The sequence below is a fragment of the Protopterus annectens genome, chromosome 2.part1 (genome assembly GCF_019279795.1).
Source record: "Protopterus annectens isolate FY-2018-M chromosome 2.part1, PAN1.0, whole genome shotgun sequence".
NCBI lineage: Eukaryota > Metazoa > Chordata > Ceratodontiformes > Protopteridae > Protopterus > Protopterus annectens.
In genome coordinates this window covers 695,595,777-695,616,140 of record NC_056729.1, presented here as the reverse complement: position 1 = coordinate 695,616,140, position 20,364 = coordinate 695,595,777, and the positions used below count along the sequence as shown (strand labels likewise).

Genomic DNA, 20,364 nt, shown 5'->3' with positions numbered 1-20,364 from the left:
CCTTTACAACTGGGGATCAATAGGGAAAATATGACAACCTTTACGTCTCTGGTAAAGTAAGAATGCCTGAGAGATTTAAAGTCAAGCTTAGTTTGCTCTCAAAAGTTAGTATTGACCCCTGCTATTAAAATAAGGAAGCAATGACCCATTAATGCAGTAAAAACTGGATCAATAGATCATTTTAGGGGAGCTCTAGATATGCCACAACCAACTGCAGCTCTTATACATATGGTTTAACATGAGATATAGTCAACAGCAGTAAAATATGACACAATACTAAAGTTTATTAAAAAGAAAAACAGGCAATCTTATTGTGTAATTAACCCTGGAACTCACCCAGGCTAATATGTTTTGGTTGCTTTCAGTTCTCTTATTCTTATCTTAAGCAAATGCATTACAGGAGGTTGATGAGAATTATACAGTGAGCTGTGACATGGTGCACAGAATGTGAGATGGTTGGAAATGGGGGTACAAATAGTGGCTGCATTGGAGCAAATGCTCAAATATGGGCAAAGATGATCAGTGGAGCAATATGTACATATTTGTTATATTTAAGTACTTGGGAGTTAGGCAATGGGCTTGTATTTGTTGCAATTCTTTTCAATATGAATGATACAATGAGATGAGAGAAGTATTTTCAAACTGGAGAACACATGCATCCTAGATGGCAAGTACAATCTGCTGAGGCTAAAAACATTGAGGGAGTACATTAAACAGCTTAACATTATATGAAAATCATTTCATGGAATGTAAATGGGTTGACAAACAGGGGCAAACTAGACCATATTCTCAGGAAGTTAAATAAACACGATATGCATTTTACAGGAAACACACCTAATGGGAAAAGTGGATGTAGATAAAAAGTGTGAGAATGGCAGGTTTTTACCCAGAATAAGGGGGAAAGGAATAGAGGAGTGCTGGTTTTAGTAAAAAGCAGTCTGAATATACAAACAGAAAAGGTACTGAGGGTCAGAAGATGTAGGTTTTTATTAGTCAAAGCTATTTGGGAAGGGGAGCAAATTAATTTGGTTAGAAACACTTCCCCACAAAGGGTAAAATTCAAGAGAGATAAAGGAAGAGATGGGGCAAATATTGACATACTAAGAGGGAATTACCATGGTTGCTGGGGACTGGAATTTGATAGGGGTTGCATGGCACGTAAAGGGGGGAGGGGGCTGCAAAGTATTAAAACCACACCAGAAGAGACTTATTTTGAAAAGTATATGAAAGTATTCAGATTGGTTGATACACTGCAAGCTAGTCAAGCTGAGATAGAATACACTTATAGTCATAGATTTAAAACATGGGCTAGACTAGACAGATGTTATATCACTAAAGAACATTTAAATTTAATAGACTTGATTGCTACCCACACTACATTGATTACAGATCACCACGTATATTAATTGACCTGATGGGGGAATAAATATTTCCCCAGTTAAAAGCACTGGCAGGGTAGCCAAAATCTTGCAGTACACAACTGGACTGGTTCAGTGAGGGTTTATCTCTGGCTGGGAGACTTTTGACAATATACACAAAACGTTGCTGATATAGCAAGATGTAATCAGAAACGCAGAAAGATCTACGTTAACAAGTTTAGATGCACAGAAAACTTTCAATAGGGTGGGCCAGACTTTCTTAGACAAGCTTTAGATGTATTTTGTTTCCAAAATTTGGATTACTCTCTTATTTAATATAAAGGAAGGAGTCAATGCTGTGATAAAATACAGAGGAGGATTGTCTAACAAAATTGCATTAACAAGGAATATTAGGGAGGTATACCCATTATCCCCACTGCTATTTTCCTGATACTTTGCTCAGGAGGCTCCAAGTAATTGAGTATAATTGTGACATCACCCAGGAAAAGATTGAGCTTTTCAATGATGACACCATTCCCAGATGAAGATATAAACATGTTTCCTAAAGAAATAAAGATGTATGGTAGAACAGCTGGATATAAGGCAAATGAATCTCAGACAAAACCGACAGTGAATGACCACTCACTCTTCTATGATTTGGTGCAAGATTACCCATATTTATGAGGACACTGATGACTTAAGTATTTAGGGGTGTGGGCAACACGGGATGTACAACATGCGGCCAGGGAAATGTGGGATGAAACAATATCCAAAATTATAAGTGCTGTGAGGAAGTGAAAGATGATAGCAATGGAAGAAGACCAAACATTTCAAATGATAAAAATGTTTGTAATCCCACTGATACTTTACTTAGGGCAAGCCTAACAACATCAACCTGAACAGTTAATATGGAGAAAATTAAAAAAGGAAATCAAAAGCTTTTTCTGAAAAAAAGTATGAAGGAAAGACTGGGGAGGGACATGTCAACATTACTGCTACAGAGTGGGGAGTCGGGTATGCCACACCTGGAATTGTACTTCAGCGCTACCTAGATAAGTACTGCAAACTAAACAAGGATATACATTTTTAGCGTCAACAGCAGGATCACACTCAAGCAAATCTGCATGCTGTGGCTACCACTCCACCCATACATTATAAGAAGGAATCAGTACTGCAAACTAAACAAGGATATACATTTTGAGACTCAAGAGAAACAATATACTTTTTTGAGACTCAGAGCAGGAGCACACTCAAGCAAATCTGCAGGAAGGAATCAGTATTGCAAACTAAACAAGGATATACATTTTGAGACTCAAGAGCAGGAACACACTCAAGCAAATTTGCAGTCTGCGGCTACCACTCCACCCATACAGTATAAGAAGGAATCAATACTGAAAACTAAACAAGGATATACATTTTGAGCCTCAAGAGCAGGGTCAGTCCACCCAGGCATTCTACTTGTATGTTTTATGAGAGTGAAGCTATTACATTAGCAGTATTTCTTAGTAGTTCTCAGCTTGCTAATAAAACTGACTGTTGTAGGCTTGTGCCCCCCCCCCCCCGCTAGTACAGTAATCCTAACTGTCCAATAGACAGTATACATTTAATTTACATCCCTGTGACTAAATTAACCATCAAGCAGCCCTCTCAGTGCTTTCTGCCTTAGTTTGTATCACTTGGAGGCCCACCTGTTTATTTGCATCTCTATACATTCCCCTTCATTGCTAATGTAACTCCCTACTCTAATCTGTGCACAAACTGGTTACTAATCAGCAAGTCAATGTGAAGACACACTCCCAACCTTAATAAACCTTGCTGTCTCTTCTCTCCTTCACTTTACAGGTAGTTTGAATTATTACTTACCCCCTCTGAGGCCTTCACTGATTTCCATTGATTGCCTCTATATTTTTAGTCTCCCACCAGGGACACAAGTGCTCTCAGCAATTACATTCTGCTTGCATCCATATAGTGCAACCCTATAAATTCCTATTCAGACCCCCACTAGAAACAACTTAAAACTTAACCATGACTATCACACACACAAGTCTAGTCTATCATCTCTCATAAATTTTTACAACACCACAAGTTGCAATATCCCAAACCTAGTAGCACACTACATTATGCACACACCACACATTATACACATTATAATAATATCTGCCCCAAGAGTTACTCAAACGCAACGGACCAATTCCAAACATAAACTAAACATATATGGTCTCTCCCAAACTCCAAAACACAATACTCACACACACACCTCACAAAACATATGTATAACCATTTTAACTCCAGGCTCACCATAAGTGGGGATATCCACCCCAGCCAAATCACAGCAGCAAAAAAACCCCATTTTTTTAACTCCTACCCTCCCCAATAATTGGGACATACTATCTCACAACTTCAACTTCACCCTAAAAAGGTCATCACACAATTGTGCAACAGCACCCTACTCCTACTCTCCTCTTTATTTTGAAACTCATAATGCTATTGCTTATCCCAGTCTCCACTCTCATAAAATAGATCAATTGTTGAAAACTATGTGCCCAAAAATTAATATTTTTTTTCAGAAGGGATAGCTAGTAAGGGAGATAAAATGAAAATGGAGTTTAAAATACAATAGAAATAAATGAAAAACAGCTACGGTTAAGAAGCAGTAGGAATTATTTAAAGAGTCATTACAAAGGGTTAATTAAGTTACAGAATAAAAGGAAACTTACGAAACAGAAAGAGAAGCAAGTGCAGACTGCTACAGAGAAAATAAGGGTGCATTTGAATAATATGCATGACTTCAGAAAAATTTCTGTTAGACAAATACTGTTTGATAACTCTAAAGCACAAAAAGATTTTAATGAGTTATATATATATAAGATTTCTAGTTTTCTTTGTATGAAACTAAAACTGCAGTTTTGAGAACTACAAACATTGTCTGGCTTAGTCATTTCAGGAAATACATTAGGTTTGTAAGCTAACCTTTTAATATTTATTTACTAGGTGGCTTAGATGATATCTCAACACTGTAAGCTTCACATGAAATCACCAAGTTACTGAGTTCTGAGTGGTTTGTTTTCAGTGATTTATTGATACCACCCGTGGGCTTGGCCACTGGCTGTATGACCAAGTAGCATATAAGTTAAATGTTAAGATGTGTTCCAAACAAAATATAGCTTGTCAGCTTAGCCTTATCACAGTGTATAGGCAAAATTAGTTTCAGTGACTATCTGTTGAACATTAAAATGTTTTAATGTATCAAAGAAAGGAACGGTAGTAGGATATTATTTACTGGCACCTTAATTGAAAAACTGTGTCACTCATAGGAAAAAAGTTATGGTTATAATGGGCAAATAGTGCAACTAGTGCATAACATAAAAAACAGCAACAGATTATTATGTCCCTAGCATTTTACAAATTATCTTGAGGGAGATCTGTAAGAAATTTTTAGCAGTGATATGTTTGCTCTTTTTTTTTTTTTGTAAAATGCTGTACTGCACATCAGTTATTTTGCACATATTTAAATTTGACTCCTCTAGCAGAGTTATATTTTAGCAAACTCATACATGTGTCTGATAAGGTGGTATTCACCTCAAAACACTGAGCAGGACCAACAAAACCAAGAGGCAACCAATTCCACCATGTTGAACAACCTTTTTTTAAGTAACCAGTTCCTGAAAAAGAAACAGTCTTTTGTAAAAGAGCATCTGCCAAAATCTTGAAGTTCTTTCGTCCCCACAGCATGGGGGACTTCATCAGAATAAATGCAAAACTACTCGAGCTCCCTTATATAATAAAAACGAATCACGTGATGAGGCCAAACTCATTAAAATTAATTGCTAACAATTTAGTAATTTAATTAGTTAACATTTCTTATCCACTTATTTATTAAAAAACTTAAAATGAGTAAAAAATGTAAAAAGTAGTGTCAAGTGTACTTAAATGTTGAAATGTTAATCTGAGTATTAAAAAGTAACTTTAATCCAAACATATATACATTCGGAACATGTCCTTTACCGTTTAAAATGTCTGCACTGTAATTTTCAATACTGGCTGAATAGCAATAACATTATTTAAGCCAGGAAGAGCTAAGGCTTTCAACTTTAATTGCCGCAACATTTCCCTGTACTCTAAAAACGTTGCCCAGTCACCACCCCTAGAATTCAACTTTACTTGCTCTGATATTCCAACTTCAGTGAAGAACTAAAAGAAGAGAAAGGTACTTCAACCTTTCAAAAGAAGAAAAGGAAAATTTAAATGAGCTTTCACAAGATGGCTCTCTTAGAATCATGAAACCAGACAAGGGATGAAGAACAGTATTGTTTGACTCTAACAACTACTGTAAAACATCTTACAAGACGATGACACGTATATCTTGGTATCCACAAACCAAGTACACATTGCTTACCATCACACTGATTTTAGATTGGAGAACTTGGTTTCCAATAGCAATTTAAATTACAGAACTTATGAAACACTGAAAGTTTCTAACTCAGTTATCCCATTCATAGCCCCTCCTTTAAGACAGACTGGATGCCAAGGGGTCCAGAACTTACCCTACTGCCATGATGGTTGACAGATGACAGTTCATGAAAAAATGCCACATTTACTTAAAGATTCATGGGACTTCCTGGGTCGGCTTAAGTCAAAATTATGGGACAAAAATACTACAAATGTGATAGATTTATTTTCCTCTACCCCATATGAAGAGAGATTAGAGTTGTTTTGGGAAACTTTATTGGACTATGATTTTTTGGCCAATGGAAGGATTGACTTAATTTGTGATTTAGTATCTTTAGAATTAGACAACAATTACATTTACTTTGAGAGGGAGCTATTCAAGCAAGTGAAGTGTGTAGCAATGGGAGCAGCTTGTAAGCCCATTTATGCTAACCTAGTAATGGTAGGTTGGGGAAAAATGTGTGTTCAACAATGATTTTTTATTTCAACATATAAAATTATAGCTATGCTTCCTGAATGATATCTTCATTCTTTGGGAAGATATGGATTCACAGGCTATAGCTTTTGTTGAAGAGTACAACAGATTTTTTTTTAAAGTTCACCTATCACTTCAACAGGCTGAACAGGAATTTTCTAGATACACTAATTACTAATACCAATGGAGGCTTTAAATCTCAGGTATGTAGAAAGCCCACATTTAGTAACAGCTACCTCCACTTTGCTAGCTTTCACCCACTTTTTCAAAAAAGATTACCAATACCAATGGAGGCTTTAAATCTTAGGTATATAAAAAGCCCACATTTAGTAACTGTTACCTCTGTTTTGCTAGCTTTCACCCACTTTTTCTAAAAAAGAAGCTTAGTAAAGGGGCAGTGTGTGAGAGCGGTATGAAAGACTTCTGAAAAGTGAGATATGGGTGGTGAATTAGAAAACATTTTTAAAATGTTTCTTGATAGAGGCTGTTCTGAACAAATTTTGAGAGAGATTATTAAGGTGGTAAAAGTGGGATGGGGTACTAAATACAAACCACTGATAAGAATTTTACTTAAAGTTCAGATGACAAACAATATCATATACATAGACTCAAGCAAACAATATGAACGTTCTAGGGTAGCAGAACACAATGCTCAACTCTCAAGTCATCAAAAATATTATAGGAAGGCACTGGAACGTCTTTAGAGCAAACCCTTCTATTTTTAACTTATTAGGTGAGAAACCACGCTTCACTTACAAAACAGGCAGGAACCTGAAAGGGCTTTTTGAATTATCAGGTGCAGGACCGGGATTCATTTCTTCAGTTAGTGGAAGGAGAGGTACCACACATTGTGGACACTGCAATCAGTGTAGTTACATTACAGAAGATGAAGGGTTCACTTTAGACAACACCTTGAAGTCCACAGTTACCCTACAGAAATGGAACTGTGGTAGCAAAGGGATTGTGTACATTCTGAAATGTGGGGACAGCCCTGTCTTTCACATAGGAAAAACAAAGATGTCTATGTAAAAGAATTTATGAACAGCAACATGATATCAAGAAAAACAAACTGTCTATTGCCTTATCAAAGCATTTGTTAGCAAACAGTCATCATGGGGCTTTAAATTTGGAATATTAGAGCAAGTAAAGTTGAACTCTAGGGGTGATGATTCAACAACTTTTTTTAGGGAACAGGGAAATGTTGCGGCAATTAAAGTTGAAAGCCTTAGACCTCCTTGGTTTAAATGATTTTACTTCTATTCAGCCAGTCTCTGAAAATTACAGCACATAAATTTTAATGGTAAAGGGCATGTCATGGATGTATATATTTTTTGGATATGACCAGACGTTAACTTTTTAATACTTGGATTAACATTTCAAAGTTTAAAGTACGCTTTATACTACTTTTTACTCATTTAAGTTTTTTAATAAATGCATGGATAAGAAATGCTAACAAATTAAATTGCTAAATTGTAAGCAATTAATTTTAAACAGTTTGACCTAATCACATGATTTTTTAATATATAAGGAAGCTCGAGCAGTTTTAGATTAATTCTGATGAAGTCCCATACAGTGGGGACAAAAGCACTCCAAGATTTTGCCAGATGCTTTTTTACTGAAGACTGCATTCTCAGGAACTGGTTGCTTATAAAAGGGTTGTTCAACATGGTGCAATTGGTCGTGTTCTGGATCCTTTGATCCTGCAAGTTATGTTTGGTGTTTTGAGGTTACTAGTCTTTCATTCTGAATGTTTCTTCCTATTTTGTCTTAAGGTGGTCTTCACATATTTCATCCATTTACTTTTCAGCAAACCCCAACTAGAATGATCCACTGACATTGCATGAGCTCAATTAAACAAATGAACATCAGATGAAAAGACTGCTGCATGGAGAAGCACAGTTCTCCTCATCTCCACGTAGGGGATTAACCTATGCATCTGCTTACTTAATATAATTAATACAGAGGTCAAAGAACCTCAGAACGGTTATAAAGTCATCAACAATTTTCTGTTTATGTCACTGGATTATTCCAATTGTGTTTGCTGAAAAGTGAATGGATCAAATATGTCAATACCACCTTATCAGACAAATGTATAACGTTCTTACATAGTGTGCACTGCTATATCAGAAACATGCGTTCCTGGGAGCTATGATATGTGAACATAAAAATTTGTTTTCAGACATAAGTACTGTTTGCTTAACACTGTATAAATCGTACATAAGTATATAACCAAAAGGGCTGATAACGGTCTTGAGAATTCACTGTTATTACACCATCATTTGCAAGAAGCAAGGAGCAACATATTTTACCAAATATCTGGCAAAATAAATAAAGAAAATTAACTGGTAAGATTGTATAAGCACCTCCACCCAAGTACAGAGAATTACTTTCTAACCCTGCATCAAAAAGCTGTCACTGCTGAGGTAATTCCTGAAAAAGAAAGGCTTATTTGTGTTCTAATACGATATGACTAGATATATGTCAGCTCTGAGAAGGGAGATAACTTCATTCTGAGCTGTTTAGTTCCATTGAGAGACTTCTTGACATTTGGACACTCACTATTTGAAAAAAGAAAATTGTTAAGAATTTTGCAACACAAGAATCAAAAAGGCTATGATGAGAAGTCTGAATAATTTCTGTCTGATTAATAGTCTTCAAAGATGTGACATAGCTTTTCCTGTCAATGGAACTGATTGCTTTGACGTGTCTGGATATCAGATCAGATATGTACAGTTTCAGTCTTTCATATATTGCAATTGCAAATGATTAGGGGTTACTCATTGTGTCCCATACCTTTACTTTTTTTAGCACACATTTACTGCATTAAAAAGCAAAACCAGCATAGCACCATTCTGCAGCCTAATCATAACAATTTGTTAACAATTCATAATAAAACAAAAATGCCAAAACATGCCCATGTTATTGCTATTTAATGCTTACCTGTCCTGGAACACACACTCAGGCACATATTAACGTACTGTTAAGAAAAATTAGCTTAAAATACATATTAACACAAAGAATAAGCATTTTATTAGCAGTTATGCTTGGGGTCTTAATATCTATATATGGTTCCCCTTCAGAAGCCTGAATGATCATAAGCTCGAAATTCATAAGCCTGAGACAAAAAGCCTGAAAACTCAAAAGTCTGAAAACTCAAAAGCCTGAAACTACACAAAATACACATACTGACTTTAATGTCGCTTTGCTATTCTTAGCGCTGTGGTGAAAAGTTATGGGTTGGGTTCCAAGTGTGCAGTTGTTTTTACGTTAGGGTTAGGGGCGGGTTAAGTGAGTTAGGGTTAGGCGCAGGTTAGGCGTGTGCCATAGTGACAGACTTTATGGTTATGGTTTGGGTTAAGGTAAGTGGGTAGATAGTAGTGTCTTTGTACTGGCATATTAGCATTATTTGTATTCTGTGTGTTTTCAGGCTTTTGGTTTCAGGCTTATGAATTTCGAGCTTATAATCATTCAGGCTTCTGAAGGGGAACCCTATATACACATACATCCTAACCTTCATCAAAAAAATTAAAACAATCCTTTTTAAATAAATTTGGAGGGCAATCCTGATATTCTGACTTCAGATCCAGCACAACTGAAATACTAAGCCAGTGAAATGGATAATATCCAAACTTTTACAGTTTATAATGACATCAGCTCTATACAGTTATAATTTTGCCACATTATCATGCCATTACTTTTCCAGGTGACCATCCGTGTTATCCAACCCATCCATTAATAGAACTACATATTCTTGATGACGTGTATTAATGTTGATTTCCGTCTTTGTGTGCTACTTTTGTTATTAAAAGTATTACAAATAGCATTGCTTTCATATATAACATAACGCAGTCACTTCTTATATCATAATGGCATAAGCGTTTTAGGTAGTTCAACTTCCATTCCTAAAACTCTGTACAGTAACCCTTCCACATCTTTTAAACTTATTTAAACTGATATATAACCAAAAATATGCTCCCAAATACCACATGTCATTGCTTCACATCTTGTAAAACCTGTGAAAAGTATAACAATTTTTGTGGAGACACTTCCATGCAAAAATCCTGAGCCAGTGTAACTTTCTAGCATGCCTGGATAACACACAAATCCATTTCCATAATGACTCATCCAACTCAACTTCCAAATTAGTACTCCAGTCGCTTCTAATCTCTATTAACTCCAGCTTCATTTCCTTCAAAGGTTTACTCATCCCAGTTACTACTCTCTTTACCACTAAACTATCACTTCTTGATTCTCAGAAACAGAGAATGTATTTACATTTCTTCTACTCTAGCAGCTTTATCAAGCCTATACTTCTTGCTGTTCTAAGTGACACAAATATTAGAGCTTCAAAAATTTTAAATCCTATACCTCTCCTTTACCTGCTCCAACTACCTCTGATTTCAGGTAGTCCTAGTAAATCACTTTAGTCTTCCTGTTTCGCAATTGTGAAAATCTGTTTCCTATGTACTTAGCATAATCCCAGATTTGTGGTGTTTTGTTCCATGCAGTTCTCAACAGTTGTTTTTTCAACAGCTTGGATCCAGGACTCTGACTCCTCCCCTAACCATAATTCCCTCTGACCCCCAGATTACCTCAGATTTCATTTGCCACTTAAAGCATCAAGATGCATTTCAAGGGCTCTGTATCCTGCTTTGCTAAATGACACCTTTTTCTGTTTCAGAAATAGCACTCTTAGGAGTTTTTTTTCCCTTGTTAGAATTTAAATCTTTATCTCTGTATTTTCCGACTGTGCTAGTCCTTTCTAAATGTTTTCCTTTTCTCAAGGGAACTTTTTCCCATCTTCCTTACCCTACAAAAAATTCTATATTTTGTTAGGTTGCTAAGTGAGTACTGCTAGCTTGTCTGATTTTTTAGTTTGTTTTTTTTTTAATCACCATCTTTAGGTTTGGCTGTGTTTTTTTTAATCTCCATCTTTAGGTTTGGCTGTGTTTTTTACTTGTATGAATTGTTGTTGCTTTACTATAGCAGCCAAGGATATTGGATTAAAAAAAATGTTCTGCTTGTGGGCACAAAATCTCACCCAAAGACCCCCATATACTTTGTGTACATTTTTGGGGCTAGGGCATTCACTTATCCCTGCAATAAGTTGGTGCTGAAAGGCTTCTCCCAGATCTAGTGCGAACTGGCGCCTTTTACTTCAAAGGATTCTTCTTAAAAAAAATATGACAAAGCTAGGACTAACAAGGATAAAGAGACAGCAAGAGAGAGGATGACAGAAGTAAAGATAAGGAAAGGGAGAAGGAAAAGCTTCCAGAAAAGTCAAGTAAGAAGTCTCCGGATCCATCTGGGATGGCACCAAAGACTCCAAGATGTATGGACCCACTGTTTACTGAGCTTATTTGGGTATGTTCCCTGTCTCCACCCTGCCATTTTTCCCCTAAGACAGCTAGTCCTTGGCTCCACTCCTATTTTCTGCAAGACAAACTGTACTGATCACTTAGACCACTGTTGAATCAGATGGAAAGGACAACATAAAATATAACTTACTATCTCCAGCAGGCAATAAGAAGTTTTCCAATGGTTAATCCCCTCCTTTGTTATAACAGTATACAGTGCTAGTATGGTCAGATTCATCACATATTCTCACACATTGTGGCTCTTTTCTGTGCTCGTACTATACCCAGTAGGTGCACCTATCAAGCTTAATTCAATTTCCCTCATGATTTTTCCTATTTAGCTTCATATTTACAAAGAGATAAAAAATGTAACATCTTAGTTGACCTGCAATGAAATACATCCCTGGATCAGGATCATTCAAGCCACCAGTCTCATGTGAAAATATAAATGTAACCCTTGTCATGCTATGTTTACTACCGTCACATACAATGTTTGTCATCATATGTCTACTAACTCTTAAAAACTTGTGGGATACTGGCCATAAATACTTGGAGCAAATGTAAGGAAAATGCATTACCTGAACTATTCGATTAAATATGGTTGAAGTATTTTCATATTTTAAACACTTTTTTATTGATTTTGCATACTTACAATATCAATTCAGCCAAATAAATACAAATATACCATCACTTCTTTTACCATTGCCACTTTAACCTCCAAGTGGCAAACAAAGAAAAAATAAGTTAATAAATAAACAAATCATAGTTAAATCTCTATCTGGTTTTAAGTCTGGCAGCTGGCATAGAGAGTTAAGGCTGTGAGCTCTAGTTTCTGTGGTATACAGTATGAAAACATCAGCCCTCCTTTGCTTCCTGTCTCTCCTGTGTGACACTGGACAAGTCACTTAATCAGACGTTACTCCCAGGTCACCCTTGAAAAGGGACTGCTTGTCCAAGGGGTCTACCTGGATAAAAAATGGGCATTATTATTAATAAAATATTTTAATAATGAGTAGAATAATTAAAGAATTTTAGCCACTCTGTCACTCAGAAATTCTGATCTAACCTTATTTCTTTATTCCATCACTGCAAGATTATCCTTTGCATTGCAAAACCAGCAATCAGCACCAGTCTCAATTTAAATCTTGATATATTATCACATTTGCCTGTTATCCATAACTTACATGTCCAGTCTGTTATCAAACCTAAAATACCATTAAAGAAAAAATATTCCATCAAGGGACAATATGGGAACAATCCCATCAAACATGTTTCCAAGATCTTTTCTCCTTACAGCCATTCCAGCAGTCTTTATTTTGATGTAACCAGCCTGTTCATTCTAGTGATAAATAGGATTTCAATATAATCTTATGTTGACTTAATTAAAATTCAGTATTGTTACAATAACTTTAGAAAATTTAAAAAAAGTAAAGGCTCTTTTAACTCCACATTCTGTCTCATTATATGATCATTTTTTGTAAAATCCATCCGCAATATTTTTTCTTGATATAAACACAATACTGCTTCCTTGAAAGCTAAAAAGTTATAAACTGCTTAGTTCTACATATAATCATCAATTCTAATACCTGTATTGAAAAACTGAAATCTGAAGAAAAAAGTATTAATCTGATCACTTGGAACTCAAATTCATTTAAACATTATGGGAAGAGAAGAAGATAAAGAGAGTTTAAACCAGGGAAAATTCATATGTACAAGTAAATTTTATATTTAAAGAAAAATCTAATAATTCTTAAACAACAATCTTGTATAGAAAAACAATTCAATGCGTCACACAATGTAGTGCATCTATGCTGCCAGATGTCAGTTATAACTCTTAAGAAATAACAATCTGTATACCTTTTCCATTTATAATAGTTTATCCAGATTTGTGAAAAATTATAGTTTGGGATCATTAATGTGAAAACCAAAGTTATTTAATGATCTTGTTAATAACATCCAATGAATGCTAGGGCTGCTCCATTTCCAAAAAAAAAAAAAAAATACATATATATATATATATATATATATATATATATATATATATATATAGACTAGAGTATCTAAATCTTATACCATTGAAAATCTGGAGAAAGCAACATGTTTTGGATAAAAAACATCCATATAGGCTATCTTTTCATTTAAAAAAATAATACTCCCAGCAAAATAAATAAATTAAACCAAAAAGCTAAAGTTTGCAAATGACTACTTTTATTCCATAAATGTGTCTCTGTCACACAATCACACTCACAAACTTTAGATCTGATATTGTTTCAGACTTTTCATGATATACAACATTTTTGATTTAGTTATATTAATAGAAAATATAGAAATTTGTTTAATATGACTAACTTAAACAAATGTAATAATGAACAGGTAATATTTTCTTTTCTAAAACACCCTTAATGAACTATCACTTGTGACACAAGCACAATTACATTCATATAAAAGTAATCAAACTGTATTAAATTAAAATAAACAAACATTATGTGTCACATACATTGTTATATATTGCACAACCTAAGCAACATTATATAAATTATTCAATTCCTGACCCTTTTTTAAACCAGAAACATTTTTATTAAACCACCACTTAAAACATAAGCAATCATACATTTATATAAATGAAAACAAACCACACCAACACAATCCTAGTTGCAAGCATTTTACATCACAAACCATACTGACATATTCCCAGTTGCAAACATCATACATCACTTATAATCTGCCCAATCACTTTCAGTCAAATAGTACATAGCTTATTTAAGTCCTGCCTTCTTTTAAACCTTATTCCTCCCTGTATGTATTACTTCTACAATTCCCATTTTTCCTTTGTAATTTGCTCCTACCTTTTTCTAAAGATCTCAATTCCAACTGTTTTATCTGTTTTACTATACTCATTAATACAGATTAAAGATTTATTTTATTTTGGGTACTAAGTCTCTACAATTGACTTGAACAACAGCTGGAAAAAAACTGGGATGTGATCTTCCCTTGCCAAAGTAATCTTGTTATATCCACAAATGACCTTTTTTATTGAATTTCTAGCAGTTCATCTTGAAGAAATCTAACAGGGACTTGGTTAAAAAGAAAATTCCCTCTATTTTGAGCTGATGAAATAACATAGCTGCACTCTAACACAGATCTTAACTATTACTATTATCAACTGTAACCAGCTCTAGGAGGCTCCACTCTGTGGACAATATCTGGATCTATATTCAATAAAACATTTTCTTCAACTTCTCTTCCCAGTGCTGAAAAATGACTTTTAATGCCTCTGTGAGAGGCTTGTCAATGTATAATCACACCGGAACTGCAATACTTCAAATGTTATGTTTATGTTTCCCTGATCTTAACTCTAAATCAAGTAATTTTTCTTTTGGATCAGAAATTGAAGTATGCATTTCATTTTTGTCCTCCATAATGGCATCCTGCTTAATGGAGAGATCCACAAAGCATGACTCCATCTTGGAAACAGATGCATTTCCTTTATCTCTCTCAGTTTTTTGGTCAACATGTACATGTTTAATCAGAACAATTTCCTCAGACATTCTTGATAATGCCTTAACTTCATTATTCATTGTATCTAATTTCTCTAAAATATCGTGCACCCAAACTGACAATCTGAATTAGATGATGTAGTTAACTGTTCATTATTATTTTATGAGTGTAAATCCCCTGTACTCCTTAAAGTACTGTGTGACACACCTGTTTTCAGGGAAACAACATCAGGGGGAAATTGCTGGGGGTCAAACTTGAATGTTCCTCTATTTCTTCTACTGTACCAGAAGCAGCAGTTACTCTGTTTTGATTCTTAATAACAGTACTATCCATCTAAGTTTGAAATTCAGTGGGTACAATCTCTGAGAAGAAATACTTAAAAATTTTTACCTTGGAAGTGATCCACTCTCTAGGACTCAAATAATATTGTGTTATTGGATTCAGGTTGAGTCAAAACAATGCATTTGCTGCATATTTTATCATGATTTATTTTAAAAGACTGATTAGGCAATAAAAAGAGACACCATGGATTGATACAGTTAATATAGAGTCTTGGTGAAGAACAAATGGAAAGCAACAAAAATTTAACTATGTTTCAGAAAGAAAAATACTGGAGCTGAACAAACTAAACCACAAAGTTCAAAATATTGCAGTTCTTTGTGGCGCTCATATGAACTCCCTACCAGGCTATCTCGAAATACTGTTGAAGCATTATCCATTTATGGAAATCTTTTACTAATCTTTTTCTTAAATCTTCTAAGGTTGTTGATGGCAGACATTTCTGAAGCACTATTTATCTGGATACCCACATGTTTAATGTAACTTCCTCGTCACAGATATGGGTACACCTGTCATATCATTCCTGATAGGTCATAATTTATTGTTATTACTCATTTGTATCTTGTTAATCTTATATCCTGAAATTTTGACACAGTTACTCGATATCTAAATCAATACATCAATATCCTTTTTAGGATAATTATACAATTAATCTGACATCTGCAAACAATGTAGTCTTTATTTTCTCTTGATCTGGCTTACACCCGCTTAAGGCTGATCTTCTTACTATAGCTGTCAAAGGTGCTAAAATACAAAGTAAATAAGAGAGGAGGGAGAAGGGGCATTCCTGTCATGTTTCTCTTGACAAAGGAAAAGACCATGACATTCCCGCCTCAATCTTAGCATATGCTCTAGGTGCCTTACACATTGCTTGTAAGTAAATTCAGAAAAGAAATTTCCTTAGTACCAACATCAAATCAAACCTTTTGGCTGTATCAAAGGCCTTCTTCTACACCTAAACTTCATGGGCCAGATTCTAAGAGAGTTGCTTTCAGTATAAGCCTGTCCCAATTCCAAAAGACTTAATCACAGTGTAAAGCTTGTCAATAAACCAGGCTTACACCAGGTGTCAGATTCCAAAGACCTGTTCTCAATGCAAGTGGTCAATGTAAGTGACCAGATCTTTTGGAATCAGGCCCAATATCAGTAATTATTTCCTCTCCTCTTAAAACTGTTTTCATCAACATCTGTTTTTAACATACTGTTGAAGATTTGTCTTCTTCCCACAAACCCACATTGATCATTATTATATTTTGCTAATTTTTCAAAAATTCAGTAAACAATTTGTAATTTAATGCAGACGTAGGAGTATAAGATGGCATTGTTATGTCTTAACATTCTTTTGGCATTAGTAAAACCACACTAGCATAATGTCACTAACCCAGTCAACAAAGAGTAAATAAATAAATAATTGCATTGTCAGCAGTCAGTACTAATACGCTAAAAGCATCTGCACACTTAAAGAATTCTTACATTTCTGAACTGGATACCTAAAAATGAGGGGGAAAAAAACAAACAATACTAATCTAAGTGCTACATAAGTCATCTAGCATCAGAAGGTTAGTCGTTTACAAGTAGTAAAGAAGTCAAATTAAAAGGCTGAGTGATTTAACAGACACAACAATATAAATGATTATTTAGATAAATTATTCAACAAGTAACATTACCCTGTTGGACCCAACCTCAAAATGAAAGTCAGCAATGCAGATACTCCTTCATGGAGTAAATGGGGAAAATGTGGAGCAGTGTATTCGAGTAATGACTATAATGTCTTCACATGCCCTGCATATTTCACCCTTGTGTTCACTGAAGTTTTAAATACTATTACTATAGGTGTAGGATGCATCAAACTAAGTTACTATAAAACACTGCTCAGATGTTGGATGAGATGGAAAAGTTAAAGGTGGACAAACAGAAGTACTAATCAATGATCGTAAACAAAAGCTCGCCTTACCTTTTAACTCATCATTTGTGTTGACCTCAGGAGAACTTTGTGCATCTGTCTCGAAGGTACGTTCCGCTTTGAATGTTTCCACAAAACGTCCATTTATGAAGATATCAATCTGTAAAATAACCACTTCCAAATTTAGATACATGATCATCTAAGTTCAAACATGCTAGCATTGCAAATTCATGAGCCTTCTAATGCCTTTTGTATGCATGCAACCTCTGCTGATGAAAGGAAAAAAATTTCAATTAGTCCACAGTGGGGTTTGAGGGTTGGTATATTGGTTAAAATGTTTACCTCACAGACTCAAGGTACTGGGTTTGATTCTCACCTTTGAAGAAAAATTAGCCAGGCTTAAAATAGTCTGCAACCTGTGAACCTAAAAGCCATACCTTAACAATGACCTGGAATTGCCCTTATTGCACAGAAAAGTTTCTCTTAAATTAGCACAAGCACAAGACACTTACATTTTTATTGCACCTACTTTCAAAGGTGTACAGACTTTGTAATATTCATTTAATTTCCACCTTCCTATAAACATCTTGTGCAAATCCAAAGGAAATGTCAATATAAGTAGGTCTTTAATTTCTTATTTGAATACCAGTCTTAATGCACTTTTTGTGCTGTTTAGTCATGCCAATGCATGACTTCAATGAACACAGTATGGGTCAAGATTCAATTAGCATGGCAGAGAAAGAAATAATCAGGTCTGTTGACAAGGATTCTTCCACTGTTGCATTATGGCTTGCTTTAGTACAGGTGCAGCCATATATGACATAAAATATGCCAGATTCTGACTGCTCACATGTTCATAAGCATGTACTAGGCTAATAAACACTAGGGCTGTCTTAAGCCTACCCATGCATCCCATATATCTGACAAGTTCTGGTACCCTTGATAAAGCAGGGGATATGAAACATTTACAAGTTGGGGCCTGGGAGATGAACCATTTATAGGCTGCCTGTGACCATTAGATTCATAGGTGCCAAACTGGGGATGAATTTCCTTTCCTGATCCAATTGTCCAAGTTAAATTTGAATTGGTTAAGGGAGGAACTGTGTTTCACATGGATGGGCAGCCTGTTCCACAATAGGGTTAGTCTCTGGGATACATACATTTCTCTCCGGCAGGTTCTATTTATATCAATGGCAAGGTTTAAGTCTTTAGTATGAGTAATTCTAGTGCTGTTTGCTTTGTAGATATGCATGAGGTCCAACAGAGTGGGGTTTAACAAATGTTTGTATGCCAGATATAGATTTCCCCTCAACAGCCTGTAGGAGACAGAATACAGTGATACGGCTTTGAGGCAGTCTGCACAGGACATGTTTATTATGCCCTGTTTTCTTTTCAGGAGTGATTTCTGTGGAAGCTCCAACTATTAGAGGTGCCTGAATAGTTACATAGGAAAGGCAGCACTGTACTCATTAGGTCTGACAAATGCTGTATACAGTGGAACAATGACCTCCTTGGACCTATGTGCCATACCTTTGTTCATATGTTGTACAACATAGAATGATTTCCACGCTACTGTAGACACATGATGGTCGAAGGCTATATTGCTGTCTATATATGTCCCCAAGTCCCTGACTACTGGGTCAACTCTTGGGGGTGGGTTGTCAACATGATAGTTGTCATGGATGGATGACTTCCCAAAGGATACTATTGTACATTTTTTGGCATTTAGTTTTAGTCCATGGCTCTAACACAAGTTATTTGTCTGTATCAGCTCTTCCTGGAGAACATTTGTGTTGGTGGGGAATTATATGACTGCTCCTAATTCACAATCATTTGCAAATTTGGTCAGCCAGAGAACTTCACATTGGCCTTGACTTCTGAGAAGTAAATGCCAAAAAGAAGCAGTTCCATGACCGATCCCTGAGGGACTCCAATTGTGATTGTTTTTTGTAGAGGTGAACTCCCCAATTCTAACTTCTTGAGTTCTGTCTGTGAGCCAGCTGGCTATCCACTGGGCGACTTAATGGTTTATACCTAAAATCGTGAATATGTCAACATTCCATGAGTGAGGTATTATGTCAAATGCCTTGGCCAGGTCTAAGTTGGCAGAGTGAACCATTTTGCCCTCATCCGTTACTTTGGAGACCTTCTCAATGAAATCCACAAGGTTAAGTAGGCATGATCTGCCCTTGACAAAAATAAATTGGACTGGGTCTGGTGTCTGGAGATTTCCTGTGTCATTACTAATCATTTACATGATAATTCTTCCCATGTCATCCGCATATAACATTAGTGAGACTTATGGGTCTGTAGTTTCTAGGGTCTACAGACGTCCCTCCTTTGTGTAGAAGGATGACTGCTGCTGTTCTCCATTTATTAGACACAAAGCCTGATTGGAGGCTACATTAAATAGCAATTCCAGATAGCCTGATAGGTTATGTTGCATGCTATTTTGAAGGTATCTCAAGATATTGTCTGGGCTCATCAGTGCAATGTTCTTGGCCGTAGAGACAGCAATGAGGACTTGTTCCCTAGTGAAGGTAGGAGGAGTTATATTTGATACTATTTCCTAAGTGGAGGTTGATGGGAAGAGTAGGGTAAAGTTAGAGCTGAATTTCTCTGCAATAGGTTTGATATATCTTCGGGCTCAGTACAGGTGGCTCCATTAACAATGAGCTCTGCACACAACTGCGTATTGCCTTTGACGCTGCGAACATAGCTAAAGAATGCCTTGTGGTTGTCCTAGGCCTGAAAGTCCAAACTTATCTCAAATTTTGCTTTGGCAGATTTCGTTTTTCCTCTGAGTTGTTTGTTTAGTTTGATGAGAGTGCTTTTATCCTGCCATTTGCTACACCTCCAAATTTTTGCCATGATTTTCTTCCTTCTGTTATACAGCCTAATAATGCTCTTATTCCACCAAGGTAGCTTGTTTTTTGTGTTTGTTCCGTACTTATTTCTGGTGGGTACAGTTGCCTCTATGCTGCC

General features: G+C 35.7%; 1 protein-coding gene across 1 annotated transcript in view; it reads right to left on the bottom strand.

Annotated features, from left to right (window-relative positions):
- Positions 1–20,364, bottom strand: part of LOC122794902 — a 2,498,277-nt gene that overhangs the window by 329,713 nt on the left and 2,148,200 nt on the right. The window contains exon 16 of the mRNA XM_044063498.1: positions 17,431–17,539. Within this exon, the coding sequence (XP_043919433.1) occupies positions 17,431–17,539 (109 nt within the window). The remainder of the gene's footprint in view (positions 1–17,430; positions 17,540–20,364) is intronic.